Genomic DNA, 16,859 nt, shown 5'->3' with positions numbered 1-16,859 from the left:
ATTGGTGTTTTTTTTGTTTTGTTTTACATTAGGAAGTGAGCCAACTTGTGAATATTCAAGTCCGCACATCCCATTTGACATGAGCACCGGCACTAATAACAGCCCTGATTCCAAATGACTACAATTTATTTATGGTAGCTGAAACTTGACCCTGGGGGGGCATTCGATCACTCATCCTACGTGTAGCCAACAAATCAGATCCATGAGAAACCAAATAAATCTAAATCAAATTGTTTCTTCTTATTTCTCAGAATCACCAGCCACTACCATCCCGACACGCATACGGTGTCGTCAGACTTTCGTATTTGAAGAACACACAACTCTTAAATCGACAAAATATCTACACGTTCAAAGGAAGCGTGCATTTAAATGCACTAGGTCGCTGAGTGACTAATTTGTCCCTCCTCCCGCACACACTACAAGCATACTAATGTCCACTTGCAATAATAAATAAAACTCTACCTTGCTGAAAGGAAAACAGCTGCATGGCGCCGCTCTGAGTTTTTTCCCCGAGTATTCCCTCAAAGACGAGTCTTAAGAAAAATTATAATTGGCTCAATTTTACACTGCTACCTAAGCCACTACATTTAAAAGGTACATTATGTACAGAGGCCATAATATGATGTGCTAAAAGGCTTGACAGCATTTTATGGAGAGAGAAGCGATTACATATCACTTTTCACAAACCAAAACTTTGAAACACCAACCCTGTCCAAGCACTGTAATTGAACACAATAAAGCCATTGAATTTTGAATCCTCTGTCTTAAAATGCTGCAAGCGCTTGAAATGCTTTTTTTTTTTTTGAAACCCAAGCTATGGATAGAAATCGATTTTTGAAAACCTAGCCACTACAGGAACCGTACTTCAAAACTCCGAGCCTGTCATAAACTATACTTTGAAACCCTAACTCAGTTTGAAACCCAAACCTTGCCATGAAACCTTAACACTTGCTGGTAACTTTACCACTTGAAACCCTGTTACGTACCTCACATTTTTTACAATTCATTCCAAAAATTAAGGACTCTCACGGTGGGAAGAGGGCATTCAGCAACTTGGCATTTGTTGATGATGTTCACGGAGCCTCGTCAGGTGCTGCTATTTTGCTTAGCAACATAGTTCAAATGGGCTCAGCAGCTAGGTCAACGCTTTTGAAACCTAGTTAGCGTGCAAGTCAAATTCAAAGCCCTTGAAAACCTCGTTTCAAATATTAACACTGACTTTAAACCCAACTTTGAATCCTCCACCCTGTCTTAAATTCCTATTTTGAATGCCAAACCTTGCATTCTAACTTTATTAGTGCCTTGAATTCTGACTTTGGAACCATAACCTAGGTTTGAAACTATATGGTGTATTCCATTTGAAATGCAGTGTTGGGTCGTGGGACATAATTTCTTATCCACAAATTAGTGAGCCATGACTCCGCAGATTATTCAAGCACCAAGATTGATGTCATTTATCAAAAGATGATGTGTGTGCCTGGTGGTTTTCTCCATGTAATTTAAATTCTGGCGTTGCTTTAAATAATGAATGGACGCTACTCAAGGTGTGCTGAGGCGCCACTGTTAAGGGAGCGGCCCCGAGAGGTGTCTATCATGTAAAAACGTTGAAATTAACTTTGCAGAGTCCTGACGATGGTTAACCTTTCATTTCACAGAGGTGCCGTCCCACCTCAGTTACGGCTCGCGTACAACAGCTAGAAATTGCTGAGTCGCCTTTGTGCCCTCCATGCTGAATCACTGGGTTAGGGTTAAAAAGTGCGTGTGTGTGTGTGTGTGTGTGTGTGTGCGTGCGTGTGTGTGTGTGTGTGTGCGCGCGCGTAAAATAAGTTGCTGCACTTGGCAACAGATTGACATATTCAAGGGAAGGCCAATTATAATAATAATACATTTTATTTGTAAGGCGCTTTTCATAAAAAAAGCGTGCGTAAAATAAGTTGAAGCAACTGGCAACAGATTGACATATTCAAGGGAAGGCCAATAATAATAATAATAATAAATTTTATTTGTAAAGCGCTTTTCATAAAAGAATCTCAAAGTACTACAGAAAGAATTTTATAAATATTTCAAAAATAATAATTTTGTCTCGTGAGTTTCAGCCAAACAAGTGCTTCTTCAAGGCAACAGTCGAGTTCACATTGTTTGCAGTTTGGTCCTGAAGAGCTTTTCGTACACACACACACACACACACACACACACACACACACACACACACACACACACTGGCTCACAACTTTGTATTGGCTGATAAGATGAAGGCGGCGGCAGGGGATTCTGCCGCCCCCTGCCACTAAATGTGTCACGCCAGCCAAATGTCAGATCCTGTCAAAAGATATCAAGGCAGGCTGCAAAATGTCAGATGGGAAAGGGAGTCATGAAAGCCATGATGATGGTGAAGAGGTGGAGGGGGAACAAAGGGGATGGAAAAGTAGTGCACGCGTGTTTGCCTTCGCCAAGCTCCTGTGTCGCCCTAAACGACTTGTTATTGTGTGACCTGCTTTCTTTTTGGCAAATGCTAAGCCGTCAAACTTGTTCAGCCTTCGTCTGCCTGCCCCCACTGGACAGAGTCAATATACTTTGATGTAATGATGTGAGGAACTAACAGACTTGTAAAGTTGCAACTAAGGCACTTTACACACGTATTGACATTGGACTGTTTTCGTCCAGATCTTTCCATTTATTCCCAATCAAGCATGGCAAAAGCCTGACTATGTCTTGGAACACTCAAAGGTTTCGGTCTAGAATATATGAAGAAATGCGAATTGAATGTGAATTCATGAGGGTTCTAAGGTCAGCGGGCTCATAATCCATCCATCCATCTTCTTCCACTTATCCAGGGTCGGGTCGCGGGGGCAGCAGCTTTTAGAGGGACTCCCAGACTTCCCTTTCCCCAGCTACTTCATCCTGCTCATCCCGGGGGATCCCAAGGTGTTCCCAGGCCAGCTGAGAGACATAGTCTCTCCAGCGCGTCCTGGGCCGTCCACGGGGTCTCCTGCGGGTGGGACATGCCCGGAACACCTCCCCAGGGAGGCGTCCTGGAGGCATCCTGATGAGATGCCCGAGCCACCTCATCTGGCTCCTCTCAACATGGAGGACTCTACTTTGAGTCTCTCCCGGATGACCGAGCTTCTCACCCTAACCGAGCTTCTCACCCTATTTTTTATTTTTAAAGTACAAAATTCCTTTACAGTATTTGTAACTTTTTACCAAGCAGCCGCAATCAGATAAAGATGCTATTTAGACGTCAGGGTTTTATTCCCAGTGGTGATTGATATGGAATCCAAGTAAACGTGGCCAGCCTACCGAAGGCAGTGTAGAATTCTTCCCTGGTGAGGTGCTGGTCATCATCCACGTCGTTGTACTTGAGCAGATCCAACAATGCACACCCGCCAATGTCCTTAGGCAGACCTTGGTGCTTTGTCACCTCGAGAAAGGAAAGATGTTGTTAAGATTTTCTCTTTTTCATTTATTTTTTTATTTCTACTGCGTCACCTCTGTCATTGCCCAATGAAAAATCACTTACTTATAGTTACAGTGATTTTAATTGCATTTTCTCCCAGAGACTTAACATCTGTTCAACACTGTTAATAATCTCTCATGTCTACAAACACTGTCTCACTAATTAATCTCATTTTCAAGACAAATTAAAATTGAAGAAAAAAAATGCATCAAGCAAGCTTGAGAAGGGTGTCTTCAAAGACATGTTGAAAAATACAGGCCGAACTTTTGCAACATATTTTGCCTTAACAAGCTTTCATTCCTTGCGTGCTGTCAAGAGGCGCGGGGCAAGAATGTAAAAACATGTACAAAATATGTTAATATTAAAATGAGCTGTCAAGACTGGCAGACGGTTACTAAGAAAGACACTGAACTCCAGCAAGAATTCATGAAAATAGATCTGAAGAGACATTCTGATAACAAAGCTAACCAAAGTGAACCTACCTTAAACTCCCTAAATTCTGAAGGCATTTAATGAAATATAATTGAATAGCTGGATCAATTCCAATAAAATTGGGGAAAAAAAATCTTTATTCTCATAAGATTAACGTTTTACTATGTAAAGAAAGTCACATTTTTGTTGCAGCAGTATGACTTTTTCATAAAAAAATTAAAATAGTTTGTCAATGTTTTACATGTAAGATGTTGGCTTTTATTACTTAAATATCCTGACTCAAAAGATAAGTAGTCATATTCTCGTACTATTACGCCTTTTTTAAGATACACATTTTTGCCTTTTAACTACAACATGAGTCTCATAAGATTACAACTTTTTTCTCTGAATTCTTACTTTCTTAAATATACGACTAACATTATTGTTATGCCTAGAGGTTCTAATGAAAGGTCACAACTTCCTGTCTCACCCGTGTGTTTAGTATCTTCTCCACCTAATATAATTTCCTGTCATTTTTAATTTACTGTCACCATATCCATAAAACACTAATGCACTGAATAAAAAACCACAAATGTGCTAGAATGAATTTAAATTAATTAAAATAATTAATTTACAAAGGGGCGGCTCGGTGATGCACGAGTTAGCACGTCCGCCTCACAGTTAGGAGGGTGCCGGTTCGATTCCACCTCTGGCCCTCCCTGTGTGGAGTTTGTATGTTCTCCCCGAGCCCGCGTGGGTTTCCTCCGGGCACTCCGGTTTCTTCCCACATCCCAAAAACATGCTTGGTAGGCCGATGAAGCACTCCAAATTGCCCCTAGGTGTGAGTGCGAGTGCGAATGGTTGTTGGTCTCTGTGTGCCCTGCAATTGGCTGGCAACCGGTTCAGGGTGTCCCCCGCCTGCTGCCCGATGACAGCTGGGATAAGCTCCAGCACGCCCGCGACCCCCGTGAGGACAAAGCAGTACAGAAAATGGATGGATGGAATTTACAAAGGTTGAATCAAGGCAACTGGACTCATGTTAGTTGAATTCACTGTATGTTTCTTGTTTTCTAAAAGTACTCAATTATGACTTGGGCAAACAATGTCAAATTCAAATTTGGTGATTGGCTAAATTCTAGATGAGGAGTTTGGGTAAAAAAAAATCTGTGGTTATCTTCAACTGAAAATGAACGGACTGCTCTCCATTTACCTGTGAAAGTTCGCTTGCTGAGATTTGCCCATTTCTGTCTGCGTCGAAACCTCTGAACATTGCGTCAACCAGCTCCTTCCTGGCGGCCATGTTGTCCTTGCGGCTCCCACTCGCCACCTTTGTCGTGGCGTGTCTTTTGTCGTACACGTCCAAGACCTTGGCCTTGAGACGGCGGTAGTCACTCAGTCTGCAGCTGTCACCTAGAAAGAGGAAAAAACAAGTGGCGTTTAATTGAGGACTAAAAGGTGAAGCAGTCCACTCACTAAGTTTAATATGAGTAGGTTAAAAACAATGAAACACTCTTTATCGTTCAGGAGGACACAAGTCATATTACCGTAAATTATCTCGACTACAAACGCAATTTAAAACTGCACAGATAGCGCGAGACAGCTTCACTCTGTCTTGTCAAAGGTCAAAGCTAACTAGTTAGCAGCTAGTATGCGAACATAGAGTTCTACGGCATTTAAAAATGGCCGACTGCCTGTTTAATTTTTGATCGGGTCCTTGATGAGTTTTGTGAATATTGTTTAAAAACTGGCCAAATCGGTGACACACTTTGATTGCCTTCGCTTTAGTGACAAGCCAACATCCCTTGTAGCAAGTCGAGGCAGAGGCGCCATAGTCGACGTGCGACAGGATCAGAAATCAGGTGTTGACTTTTACAAGCCACCATCACAGGCTCTAACATCAGTGGCGCGAAGAGGCCACAAGGAGGTCGTGAGTCAAACTCGAAGGAAAGTCATTGTCAGATCTTCCGCGACATCTGCTGCTGCTGTCACCACCTCAATCCAACATTAGGGAGATTTTTTATGAACATGTACTCAGAGAGCTTTTTTTTCCTGCCAACCTTTTATTTTTACTCTGAATTTCCGTGGCGTCGTGAGATAAAAGTTGTAAGAGCAAGTAAACCGCATTTGAAATATTGAGTAGCTTGAATGAGATCCTTTTAATAAGGACAGTAAACATGTTGTAATTTCAAAGAAAAAAGATAGTAATGTAAAGAGGAAAAAAAAGTCGTAACAAAGATAACCCAAGTAAATATAGAATGCAGTTTTATATTCTGATTTGATTTAAAGAAACTATTGAGGGCCATTCTTACTAGAAACCCATGTTATCGATGCGATGATGCGGAATAAAAGCAATTCTGTAAGGAAGAGCTGGACAAAAGTTCTCCACAGAGATGTGCAAGACTCATTGCCGCTTATAGAAAAAGCTTGATTTCACTTTTCACTTGCTACTGAGAGTGAACCAACCAATTAGGTTTAGAGGCAATCCCTTGGTCACACAGGGCCATGGAGGTTTGAATATTTTTTCTCTCTCTCCTAATAATGAAAAAACCTTTGTTGAAAAACTGCAATCTCTTTTCTTGTGCTGTCTTTGATTAATAATTACATTTGTTTAATGATAGGAAATATTTAAGTTATTATAAGTTATATTGTTAAGTTTTCACACTACTGTATATAAAGTAGCAACTCGCTGCAACTGAAAACAACCACCCAAGGCATTATTGGAAAAACAATGGATTGAAGCACCATAAGTATATATTTTTTAATTGAACTATGAATAATGTGGCACAAATGCCAAGCAAGAAGAGGATCGCCCCGGCTGCTTTAGTTTTAATAAGATTAAGAAGAAACTAAGAGAGAAGAGATCTAACCCACAAGTGCTCAAGAAGACGTTCAATGTTTCAAGTCACATGTTGAGTTTTCTCCTGTGTAATGTTCTTTTGTAATGAGAATAGTACGGAACGCCGTCACGCTGTGTTTCTGACTGGACATAAGTCTTTGCGTCGTGAAAGGAGTAAAAAGTGTGTGGTGATGGCTCGCCTATGACAGGACTGTTGTGACATCTCTTGACAAGCATCAGCATCAGACAAGCCGCCCGCTTCGCAAATGGCACAATGAATAAAAGATAAATGGCTGTCGGCGGACCCTCGGGAACGTGAAGGTCACGGCCGTCACGTTGCAGCACACACGCGACCACACGCCCAGGCTCAGAGGTACAGTACTAGCCACTATCCCAAACGTTTCTTTCTCTTAATGCAAATGGAGAAATAGACAAATGCGTGAGATTGACACAATTGTTTGCATGCTAACAGTATTCCGCAAAGTCTACAGCGGAAACTCAGCCGATGGACAGCTGCGTTGACAAACGGTTGAATTTACAAACAAAATTTCTGATGAGCAATTTCCCGTAAATATTCACCACATCCTACAATGCAATGCAAAAGCCACATATGGCGGCCATTTTGGCCATCTATGGTGAACACAAACAGCAGTGGAATCAAAAAGGCAACGATGCGCAGTAATTGGCTATAAAACATCCATCCATCCATCCATTTTCCGAACCGCTTTATCCCCACGGGGGTCACGGGCGTGCTGGGGCCTATCCCAGCCGTCATCAGGCAGTAGGCGGGGGACACCCTGAACCGGTTGCCAGCCCATCACAGGGCACACAGAGACGAACAACAATCCGCACTCGCACTCATTCCTAGAGTCTTCAATCGGCCTACCAAGCATGTTTTTGGGATGTGGGAGGAAACCGGAATGCCCGGAGAAAACCCACGCGGACACGGGGAGAAGGAAAAAAAAGCTATTTTGTTCAGCAAATATTTGCTTTCTTAAAAATGACAAATGTTTCCTGACTTGGGTCTTGTAGGACTGCAGCTGTAATGCAGCTTAAGTGATGTCTTTATTAAAGTTGGTTCACAGGCACTTGAAATGAGACCAAGCGATATATTTTCTGTTTTGTCAAAAAGCGGCTGGATCAAAAAGATGAATGGCTTTTTATTCTAAGTGCCAAACCAAAATGAGATAGCTGGAAGTGGCTAATATGCATGATCCACCCAAACAAAGGCAGGTGAAGGTTGTGAAGACGCGTCTGCTCTACGACTCCCAGCGGTGTTCTTTAGTGTAATAGCACATTTATTCACACATGTAACCTTATTTTATGTGATTGTAAATACAGTCACGCGTGACAAAGCCTCTTGTTTCGTCTTTTTAACCGTACAAAAGGTGTTGCCATGGAAACCAACATCAAAAAAGTCAGAAAATTTAAACTTTTCTAAAACCTAAAATTAAAGTACATTTTTTTTTTTTCATGTTACGGTCCAACCACTTTTTGGTTAAAGTACTGTGGTGACCCCAAGTCAGAGACCTTAACACCTGTGAGTGGGTTCAAAGGGATGATCAATCTAAAAAGGATGAAGGAGAACAGGCTTGTTTTAGAAAGACTCTGTTTTGTGTGGAGAATAGACACAACTTGCCTTTGTCTCCTCATCTCATTGTTTATCGCATAACCACAAAATAAGTAGGCGTTAATTGTTTTTTTCTTTTCTTAATTTTTTTTTTTTTTATTAACTTTATTCTTGTAAGACAAAAAAAAATTTCTGGCCAAAAAGTTTATTTTGTGGCTTTGTTTTATCTTATTTTCTCAAGGAAAACCAACTTTATTTTTGCAAAATCTTGTTGAGTCCCCCCAAAAATATATTACATTTTATGATAGATATATGCAGTGGATATTTATGTATGTATTGGTACATATAATACATTTTGGATGTAATATATATATAATATATTATAATTTAATACATTTTTGAATAAACTTGCCTTGAAATTTTTTTGAAAAGTATTTTCTTCTACGTGATATGCAACGTGACAATGACAAGGCAGTCCATGTCTTTTTTGTGATAACTCACACAAAGCATCATGACCAACAATGTTGCACAAGGTCATAACCGAAAAGCCCTCTACAATCAAAATCACACTTGTTCTTCTATCTCACTCACAAAAAGAAAATCTGTGGCTCAACAGCCGAGAACGAAATGTGAGTCGCGAACAGCACATCCGCCCGTGGCCTTGGCCGCGGTCGTAGCCGCTCCCACCATCCATCAGCATGGTGACAAGCGAGCTGGCCTCAAGCGCAGGTCACTGATGGCAATCTTGAAGGGCGAGCGAGGGCCGCGACACCCGAGCTCGGCAGTAAACTAACGTATGACGCCACACATTCACAGTTCACTTCAAGAGCACCAGTGTCTTATCTCTTTAAGGCTAGAGCCTGACAAATCAGAATATTTTTATAGCGATGCTGATTACGATATATGGCAGAATAAAATTCTGATATCTGAATGAATGTCCGATTGGTTAATATAATGAATGAAAAACGTTCTTCATTGTCCCTTAACATTTACCCAAATAAAGAAATGAATTGCAAGCAGAATATGTTGCTGTTTTACAATACTTGGTCCTTTTTGTTAGTTTAACTCGTCGATCGATTATTATTATTTGTTTTCATGAATTTCATTTTGTGGATGGGAAATGTTTGAATGTCTTCGCCTTTGTCTTATGTTGTAATCAATTCATTTAGTTTTAAAAAATATATACACGTTTTGAAAGCGCTAACACGTGTTCAAGTCACAATTGCAAGCCGCTAATAAGTTGGGAGTTTGTAAAGATTAAATGTACTGATCTTCAACATTAACTGCAACCGAAGGTTAACTCGAACCAAACTGGGCAGTGATTGTTTTACATAACATTGGTGGGCGCCCCTGTACACACTTTGAGCATCACAATAGCATGTCGTCATTCGTTCTGGGTTCCTCCGAGATGCCATTTAGGTCATCAACCCCTTTACCAGGCCCTTACTTCATTCACTTTTGCGTAACAAAATTCTATTTTGGATTTTACTTCAGCCCATTTAGGCATTCAACTAGCCAGGCATTGATTGATTGCATCCTCTGCTGACTTTAGTAAATGCAGAGCGTTACTCGGTCAGTAGCATTAGTCGTGAGCAAAAGTGTGTCAAGTTGACTTGTTAACGACTGTACTTAATCTCACCCCCTTCAATCAATTGTGTTCACTTCCATAAACACCTAAGAAGCATCTATCACTGCGGATTTTACTGCACGGCCTCGTAAAGCAGCTCAGACACCATCAAAGTAGCCGTGTGTCGATTACTATAAATAACCTTTATTGGTACTTGAAGGAAACCAAAACAACTGAAACAAAAACACCGGCATAGCACTCAGGTTTGTGTTGCCCGCGCCACAAATAACTAAATGCTAGCTTCTCTGCAATGGAGGAATCATTCCTGGGATGAGCTGTCGCATGGTCGCTGTTTGATTTAAAGGCTTAATAAAGTTCACCCCTATGCTGGACAAGCAAGGGACTTCCATGAATGCTATGTAATTTAACCAGTATTTTGTTCAAGTGCATCTAAGAACTTAGAAAGTAGAGTTTCATTAAAGAAAAAAAAGAAAATTCAAAATGGGCTTGAGTGATGCTGTAAGCTCTGTTGGCTTTTTCAACTTTACCAATTTTGTTATCACCATAGGCTTAATCAAGACCGGTTATGATATTTTTCATGATCATTTGAACACAAAATGAAAGTCTCCCGATTGGTTTCTGGCGCACAAAAAGTGGATCACTGTTGCAGGGAAACTGGCAAACACAATGATTATCAAGACGCCTCTTGAGGTTGACTGGTAATCCTCTCTGAGAGAGAGGTGAACACACGCAAACACACACACACACAAACTCTCATCATCACCATCCATCCGAACTTAAGTGATGTAATCCCATAGATCTATTGCGCCGCATGTGGCATCCTCTTCAGCCTTCATCGATCGCCTCCTAAAGCCGTCGACTTGACAAAAAGGTGACGCTAACGGGAAGGGTCGCCGTCTCAGCAGCCTTGCCTTTTATATTTTATCACCTCTGCCGAGGCGGCTTTGTGAGTGGGGTTACCACACTTCCTCAAAGAGAGTGAATACTAGCGCCTGGAGAATCCTGTGACTTTTTGCGGTCTTATTGGAGATTCTGTCAGAGTAGACGTTGAACCCCCGCCACTTGTTCGGCAGTGCTACAACGTAAGCCATCTGAGTATATAACTCTCATGGATATTACTTTTGGGTGAATAAAAACAAAGTTGTCATGTAAATTACACAGCCAGAAAAGCATGCAGCTCCTCAGGTGGACTGCTCATTGGCACGTATAAACAACAGAAGATTCAGTTTTCACTGAAACTAACATGCAAGTGTTTGGAATGTGGAAGGAAGCCAAAGTAAAATCCAGTCAACTCATTTCAACTTCATTTATACAGAATACTACAATGAGTTTTAAATGGCCATACCTACGTAAATAAAGGCTAAACAAATACATAAAAACAAAATCGTCAAACTAGAAAGTCCAATGTCTGCGTGGAGTTTGCTATGGCTGCATTTGAGCCAAATATTCATCACAGTGAGCTTAATTACAAATACCTACCAGTCATTTCAGTACATTTCAGTTGTTGAAACATGCTATGTACAAATATACGTGTACCCCCCCCCCCCCATTTTGTTTGAATATAACATACTATAATGGAAGTAAATGTATCTGAAATTGTGGATCATTGCAGTCATTTTATGGGGTGTTCGTTCCAAATCCACGTCCTGAGGGACTCCACATCCTGCCTTCCTGGAATGCAGCACGTAGATAAATTACTTTGTCGTCCTCCCGCTTGCCAAGTGGGCGGGGGACGTGGTGGAACTGGCTGCCAATACGGCAGATGACTCCATACATCAGCAAACATTTCGATTTCCGACCATTCATCCGGCAAGACCAACGAATGCACCTCCTGGACTCCAATATTTGATGGTCCAGTTGACCTGGATACGTCTAGCCAGCTATCTAGCGATCCATCTATCTATCTATCCATACACCATCTTTGGATCCATCTTTCGCTTATACATTAAGCCTCTTTGAAACATACACAATGCATGATAGTCATGTATCAAATGATCATGAAATGACTAAATATTCTATTTCACAATGTAGTCCTTGATAATCATTTGATGGATTTGTTCACATTTTAAATTAAATTAATTCATATTTTAACATTCAAGCCTTCATAAATCAACGCCTATTGTATCTCTGTTAGTGACTTGCACTTTCGACACGGTCTCCATGGAAATTTGAACTCACGCTTTGATATGAAGGGTACTTTTAATATCTCCTAATGATGATTTTATGAGAGGTATAGGTAAGGTCACATTTGGATTGTAGAGTGCAGTCTAATTACACGGGAGGAAGGTTCTACAGGAAAGGTTGCGATGGGGACGGCGTGGAGTGAACTATTCATAGCTTTGATATGAGAAGACGCCCACGGTACGATGACCCAGTCAAAGCTCTCTTCCTCCTCCTCAAGTGTGTGGTAGCAAAGAGTCCAGCAGTGGTACACGAAAGTGTTTTTAAAACAGTTTACGTCAAAACAAATGCCAACAAATAGCTCAGATACAAGAAAACACAAATGGGTGAACAAATATTGGAATAGTCATTTCACACAAATTACATGGGCAGAGGTAAATGCAGCTCCATTTTGTAAATCACTAGCATAATGAATACATACACAAATATTAAATACTACTCTTTGTTTGGCTTTATCACAGTGACACCAAAACAAGGCCCAGTGCTTCACTTCAAGAAACTAAGTCTCTAAAGTCACACAAAACAAGAGTTGGAAGCTCTCTATAGAAGGACGAGTTCATTTCAGTGAGAACCAAGAGTAAAAGTTATGATTATTTCTTTATTTTTTTTCAAGTAATTCAATCAGAATTTGGCGCTGAGATGAAATTGCTCTTCATATGCCATCAAAGAGAAATGATATTTAACATCTCAATTGTAGTCATAGCAGCCGTGGCTAACATCAGCTTGTTTACACTGCTAATGTTAGCTCAGCTAGCACTGCTATTTTCTTAAAGCTGGACATGTTTTTTTTCTGACTAACATGACTATGTACTTTCAACATGCTATGATGCATGGCCATGTTTAAGAATCACACTCGTGAAAATCATGATTGTGAGGGTGCGTGTCTTTAGTCAGATACTCAAGTAGGGTAGAGCTTAATGAAGGGAAACGGCATTCAAATGTTGCTGGCAATTTTACCATTGCAGACTCTTCAAGACACTTTACATTTTGACACTTGTATGACAGAGATAATACTGTTAAAAATATGATTCAAAACATTGCCTAAGCAGTAAAATGAAAATCCTACGCACATCCAAATGCTACACAGACGTTTCCTTCTATGAATGTGAGCGCATGGATGTCATAAATGTCTCATTTGGTGCTTTGGGGAGGGAACAATAATCCGCGACGCTAAATCGCCCAATTTGTCATATGATTGTTGGGGCTCGGCGGGAGGAATAATGGGCTCATTCCGCTCCCCGTAATGAACATGCAAATCGATACAGCGAGGTCTCAAGGCCGGCACTATAAATAAGCCTATTGATCATGTGCGCACATGCACACAGTCATCGTCTAACCTCTATCAGCCTGCAAGAAAATAAGATTACAGGCTTGTCAGATTGAGATGTATAGTGTAAATGATTTCGAATGCTACAGTATGCACGTTTTCTTTTGCCAGCATGTGCATATCAAAGGCGTGTCGAATCTATGCATGAAATATTCATTGAAAAAAAAAAAAGAGAAGAGCAAAGTATGGACGTACAGTGAGGAGTGAGTGATGGGGCTAAATTGTATTATTATTCTCACAATAGTTTGGCTTTGTGTTGGTCAGTGTGCTGTTGAGATTTTGTTCCAGATTCAAAATAGATAGAGGATTTTTAACCCGTACACACGTTTCGTTTCTTGTAATAATCGACATTTTATTGGTAAACCAGTGCGCCACCGTGCCGCCCTGTTTTGATTTTCCATTATATTATTGTTTTATAAACATCTACCTTATTTTTCAATTTTTCATTACACTTAAGTTTTGGATAATAAAGAAATACAAATATGTACAGTACAATGTGAAATCATTGTCTCACATTAGACAACGCCTGCAGGATGACCTCATAATTAACTACAGAGTGCCAACAAGTCATTAAAGGAGAGCAAGTCATCTCTCTGTCTCCACTGGGACAGACAGACAGACGCCTCGTTATAGCAGAGGCTCTCCAGGGGCCTCTGCTTCTTGTTGTTGATGTTCTTGGTGGTGCTGCCAGGGGTGTTTGAAGCAACACGTTTCTGGAAAGATCCTAATTACTGCTCTTTGTCACTTTTGTTGTGGTTGTACGGCATGTGCATCGTTTGATGCAAACATGCAGCATTCAGACATGTTCCCATTCGTACACACACACCTACAATCTACGAGAGAAAAGACCATTCCCATCCACGAGAGCTAATAAGATGCCACACCTCAAATAAACCCTTGTCATCTCCACCCTTAAACTGTAGTTTCACCTAATAAAACTTGATTAGTGACAAATATCACTGAGGGAAAATATTGCTGATTACGACATTGCCGTCTAATAGACGCCTTTTCTGCTGAGTAAATACACACCTCAAGGTATCACGTTATCCTCGCATCATGCCTCAATCACTGTGTGAATTAAACGAAACATAATTGTGTGTTTGATTAAATGCTCACCTCACCCTTCTTTTGTTTTAAACTTCAGTTTTGCTGAAAAGGAATAGTAAAAAAGCCTCCCACCTAACTGATGCCCACACACTCCAAACTAATATTTGCATAAATCCGGTAAACATATTGACAATCACTGGGTGCATCAAAAAAAAAAGAAAAAAAAAAAAAGAAGACTCCCCTCAAATAAACGTTTGTTTTTTCTCTCCAAAATAAAAGCAGACAATTTGTATCAACCAATGTAACTTATAGTTGTATTGACATCATATCACAAGAACTAACTCCTCAAATAAATACATTTTCTCTCTCCAAAATAAAAAATGTTCAAATGAACAATTTGATGTTTGAACGAATATCCAACTCTCCTCAAATGAACTGTTTTACCCTCCACCATTTCTTCTGTTTTAAACCCATTTGGCATAAACAATGAAATAATACAGCAGACGTTAATCAACCAAATGAACAAAATACACCTCACCTAAAATCAACTGTTCAGCCCCGCCCCTCCCCTTTTGGCAATTTAATATTCCCCAGAACTCGCATCAAATAAATATCACAGCACAATGGACTGACATGATCTGGTGACATCCTACCCTTCAACTAACTCGAGCCTTCCGTCAAGACAGCAAACAAAGTCTTGTGTGACTGTGCCGCTACTAAACACTTCCATCCTTTCAACATAATATTCCATCTGTAATTCCACTCTCATATAGTATGTTAATAGCTCGCTTTATGTATTTATGCATGCCTTTCAGATTACAGGCCATGTAAAGTACCAGAGGAGGACTGCGGATATGTAAATTCCGTACAAACGGCGCAAATGTCTTGCGATATGCATAATATGTTGTTTTGGGCATTCTATCTTTGCCACTACACGCTGCTTGCTGCGAGTTATCTGTTATACACGCAAAGCACATCTGCCTCATTGTGGATTAAAACATGATGATTTATTCATCTGGTCACTATCATATTTTTGTAAAAGGGATTCAGTTTGAGGCATTGGGAGCACAAGCACGTACGGATATCAAAACCATGTTTTCTCCGAGGTGCCTGTGGACATTTTGGATTGGGGAGAAGATTTTTACGCTGCAGGGATGGAAAACTTTGAGTGAAAGTGCTCCAGTCAAACACAATTTAGCAACATGAAGTTTGGTGTACTTTCTATCATGAGTGCAGCCATAAAGAAAATCTCAAAACCAAAATCTGCTATTTTCAGGGGTGCAGATAAACATTTTGGTGTGGTTCTCATATGAGCACCAGAGGTTGTTGTTTTTCCTTTTTATTTTTTTCCCCTGACCCGCCGACCTCACGGATGAACGTTCAAATTTACAGCACACAGGGGCAAAGTAGTGCCCAAGGGAAACTTTCAGCCTATCCATAGTCTCTGCATCCTTTGGGGAGTCAAACTAAAGTGTGAAATATGCGCTGCCTTCATTTGCAATTGTATTTGTCATCAGTGCAATTGAAGAAGAGCAGCAACAAGAAATTAATGTTGAATACAATTGAGTTAGCGTGTTGATGTGGCCCTTGGGAAACCGTTTGAGTTTTTCCACATGGCAGCTTCGAGGAATTAACTGCCCAACTATGACTTGTAATATGAGACCGCTAGGTGATTTTAAAACAGATAATACAGCCTGGTCTTTTGTGCACCACAGATCATTTTCACGTCTTTTGACGGACTGTCAAAGATGCGTCGCGACGTCGACCAGATGAGATGAAGTTTGATGACTTAACGCTATTATGCATGAAACTTTTATCACTGTGCAAAGTCAGACTGGTAGGTTTTTGTCTGAGTATGGCCTCACTTTTGGATTGATTGTCAGCCGTACCGTTCCATGAGCAGCGTTGGCTCATATCGAGACACTTTGTGTTGTGCTAATCTAACGTTCCAAGTGCATCATCCCGTCTCTTCCTACTTTAACTGCAGTTAAGCGTCACCTCGTAATATGTTGTTTCAGCAAGCTCCATAAAAATGTCTTTGACCGGCGTGTGAAATCACATCATCAACTTTACTGGAGCGTTGCCGTTTTATCCAGTCCATAAGTCAGAAAGGCCCAGAGTCGGCACTTTTCTCTATCTGCATGCCAGAATTGGAACCTACTTCCAACAGTACCAAAGATTAGACGAGAAGCCAGTGATGACGTTTGGGAGGTTGCCAAAGCGATGAGCGGAGCGGCTGAAGTTTGGCTGTTGATCAGTTCTATTGCTCTTTGTCTGTAATGTTTGTGTTCTACATTGAAAAGTCAACTTCTCGTCAAGTTCTGAGGTCAAGCTACAGCTTTTTATCAAATAGATTATAATTTAACAAAGCAATTGAGACAAACTGAAAAGAAAGCGTTGATACGTATGGTGATGAATTTAGATGACGTGTTTTTGCACGAT

The 16,859-nt window shown here is 40.6% G+C and overlaps 1 protein-coding gene across 1 annotated transcript in view; it reads right to left on the bottom strand.

The window, feature by feature from the left end:
- The window catches only part of fstl5 (follistatin-like 5), a 62,181-nt gene that overhangs the window by 32,542 nt on the left and 12,780 nt on the right, over positions 1-16,859 (bottom strand). Inside the window, exons 4-5 of the mRNA XM_085906096.1 lie at positions 5,079-5,278; positions 3,301-3,421 (exon numbers count right to left, since the gene is read on the bottom strand). Of these exons, the coding sequence (XP_085762222.1) occupies positions 3,301-3,421; positions 5,079-5,278 (321 nt within the window). The remainder of the gene's footprint in view (positions 1-3,300; positions 3,422-5,078; positions 5,279-16,859) is intronic.

The sequence above is a fragment of the Syngnathus leptorhynchus genome, chromosome 2 (genome assembly GCF_054491065.1).
Source record: "Syngnathus leptorhynchus isolate UIUO chromosome 2, UIUO_Slep, whole genome shotgun sequence".
NCBI classification, from domain to species: Eukaryota; Metazoa; Chordata; class Actinopteri; order Syngnathiformes; family Syngnathidae; genus Syngnathus; species Syngnathus leptorhynchus.
Note: the sequence above shows the minus strand (reverse complement) of the source record. Positions and strands in the feature narration are given on the sequence as shown.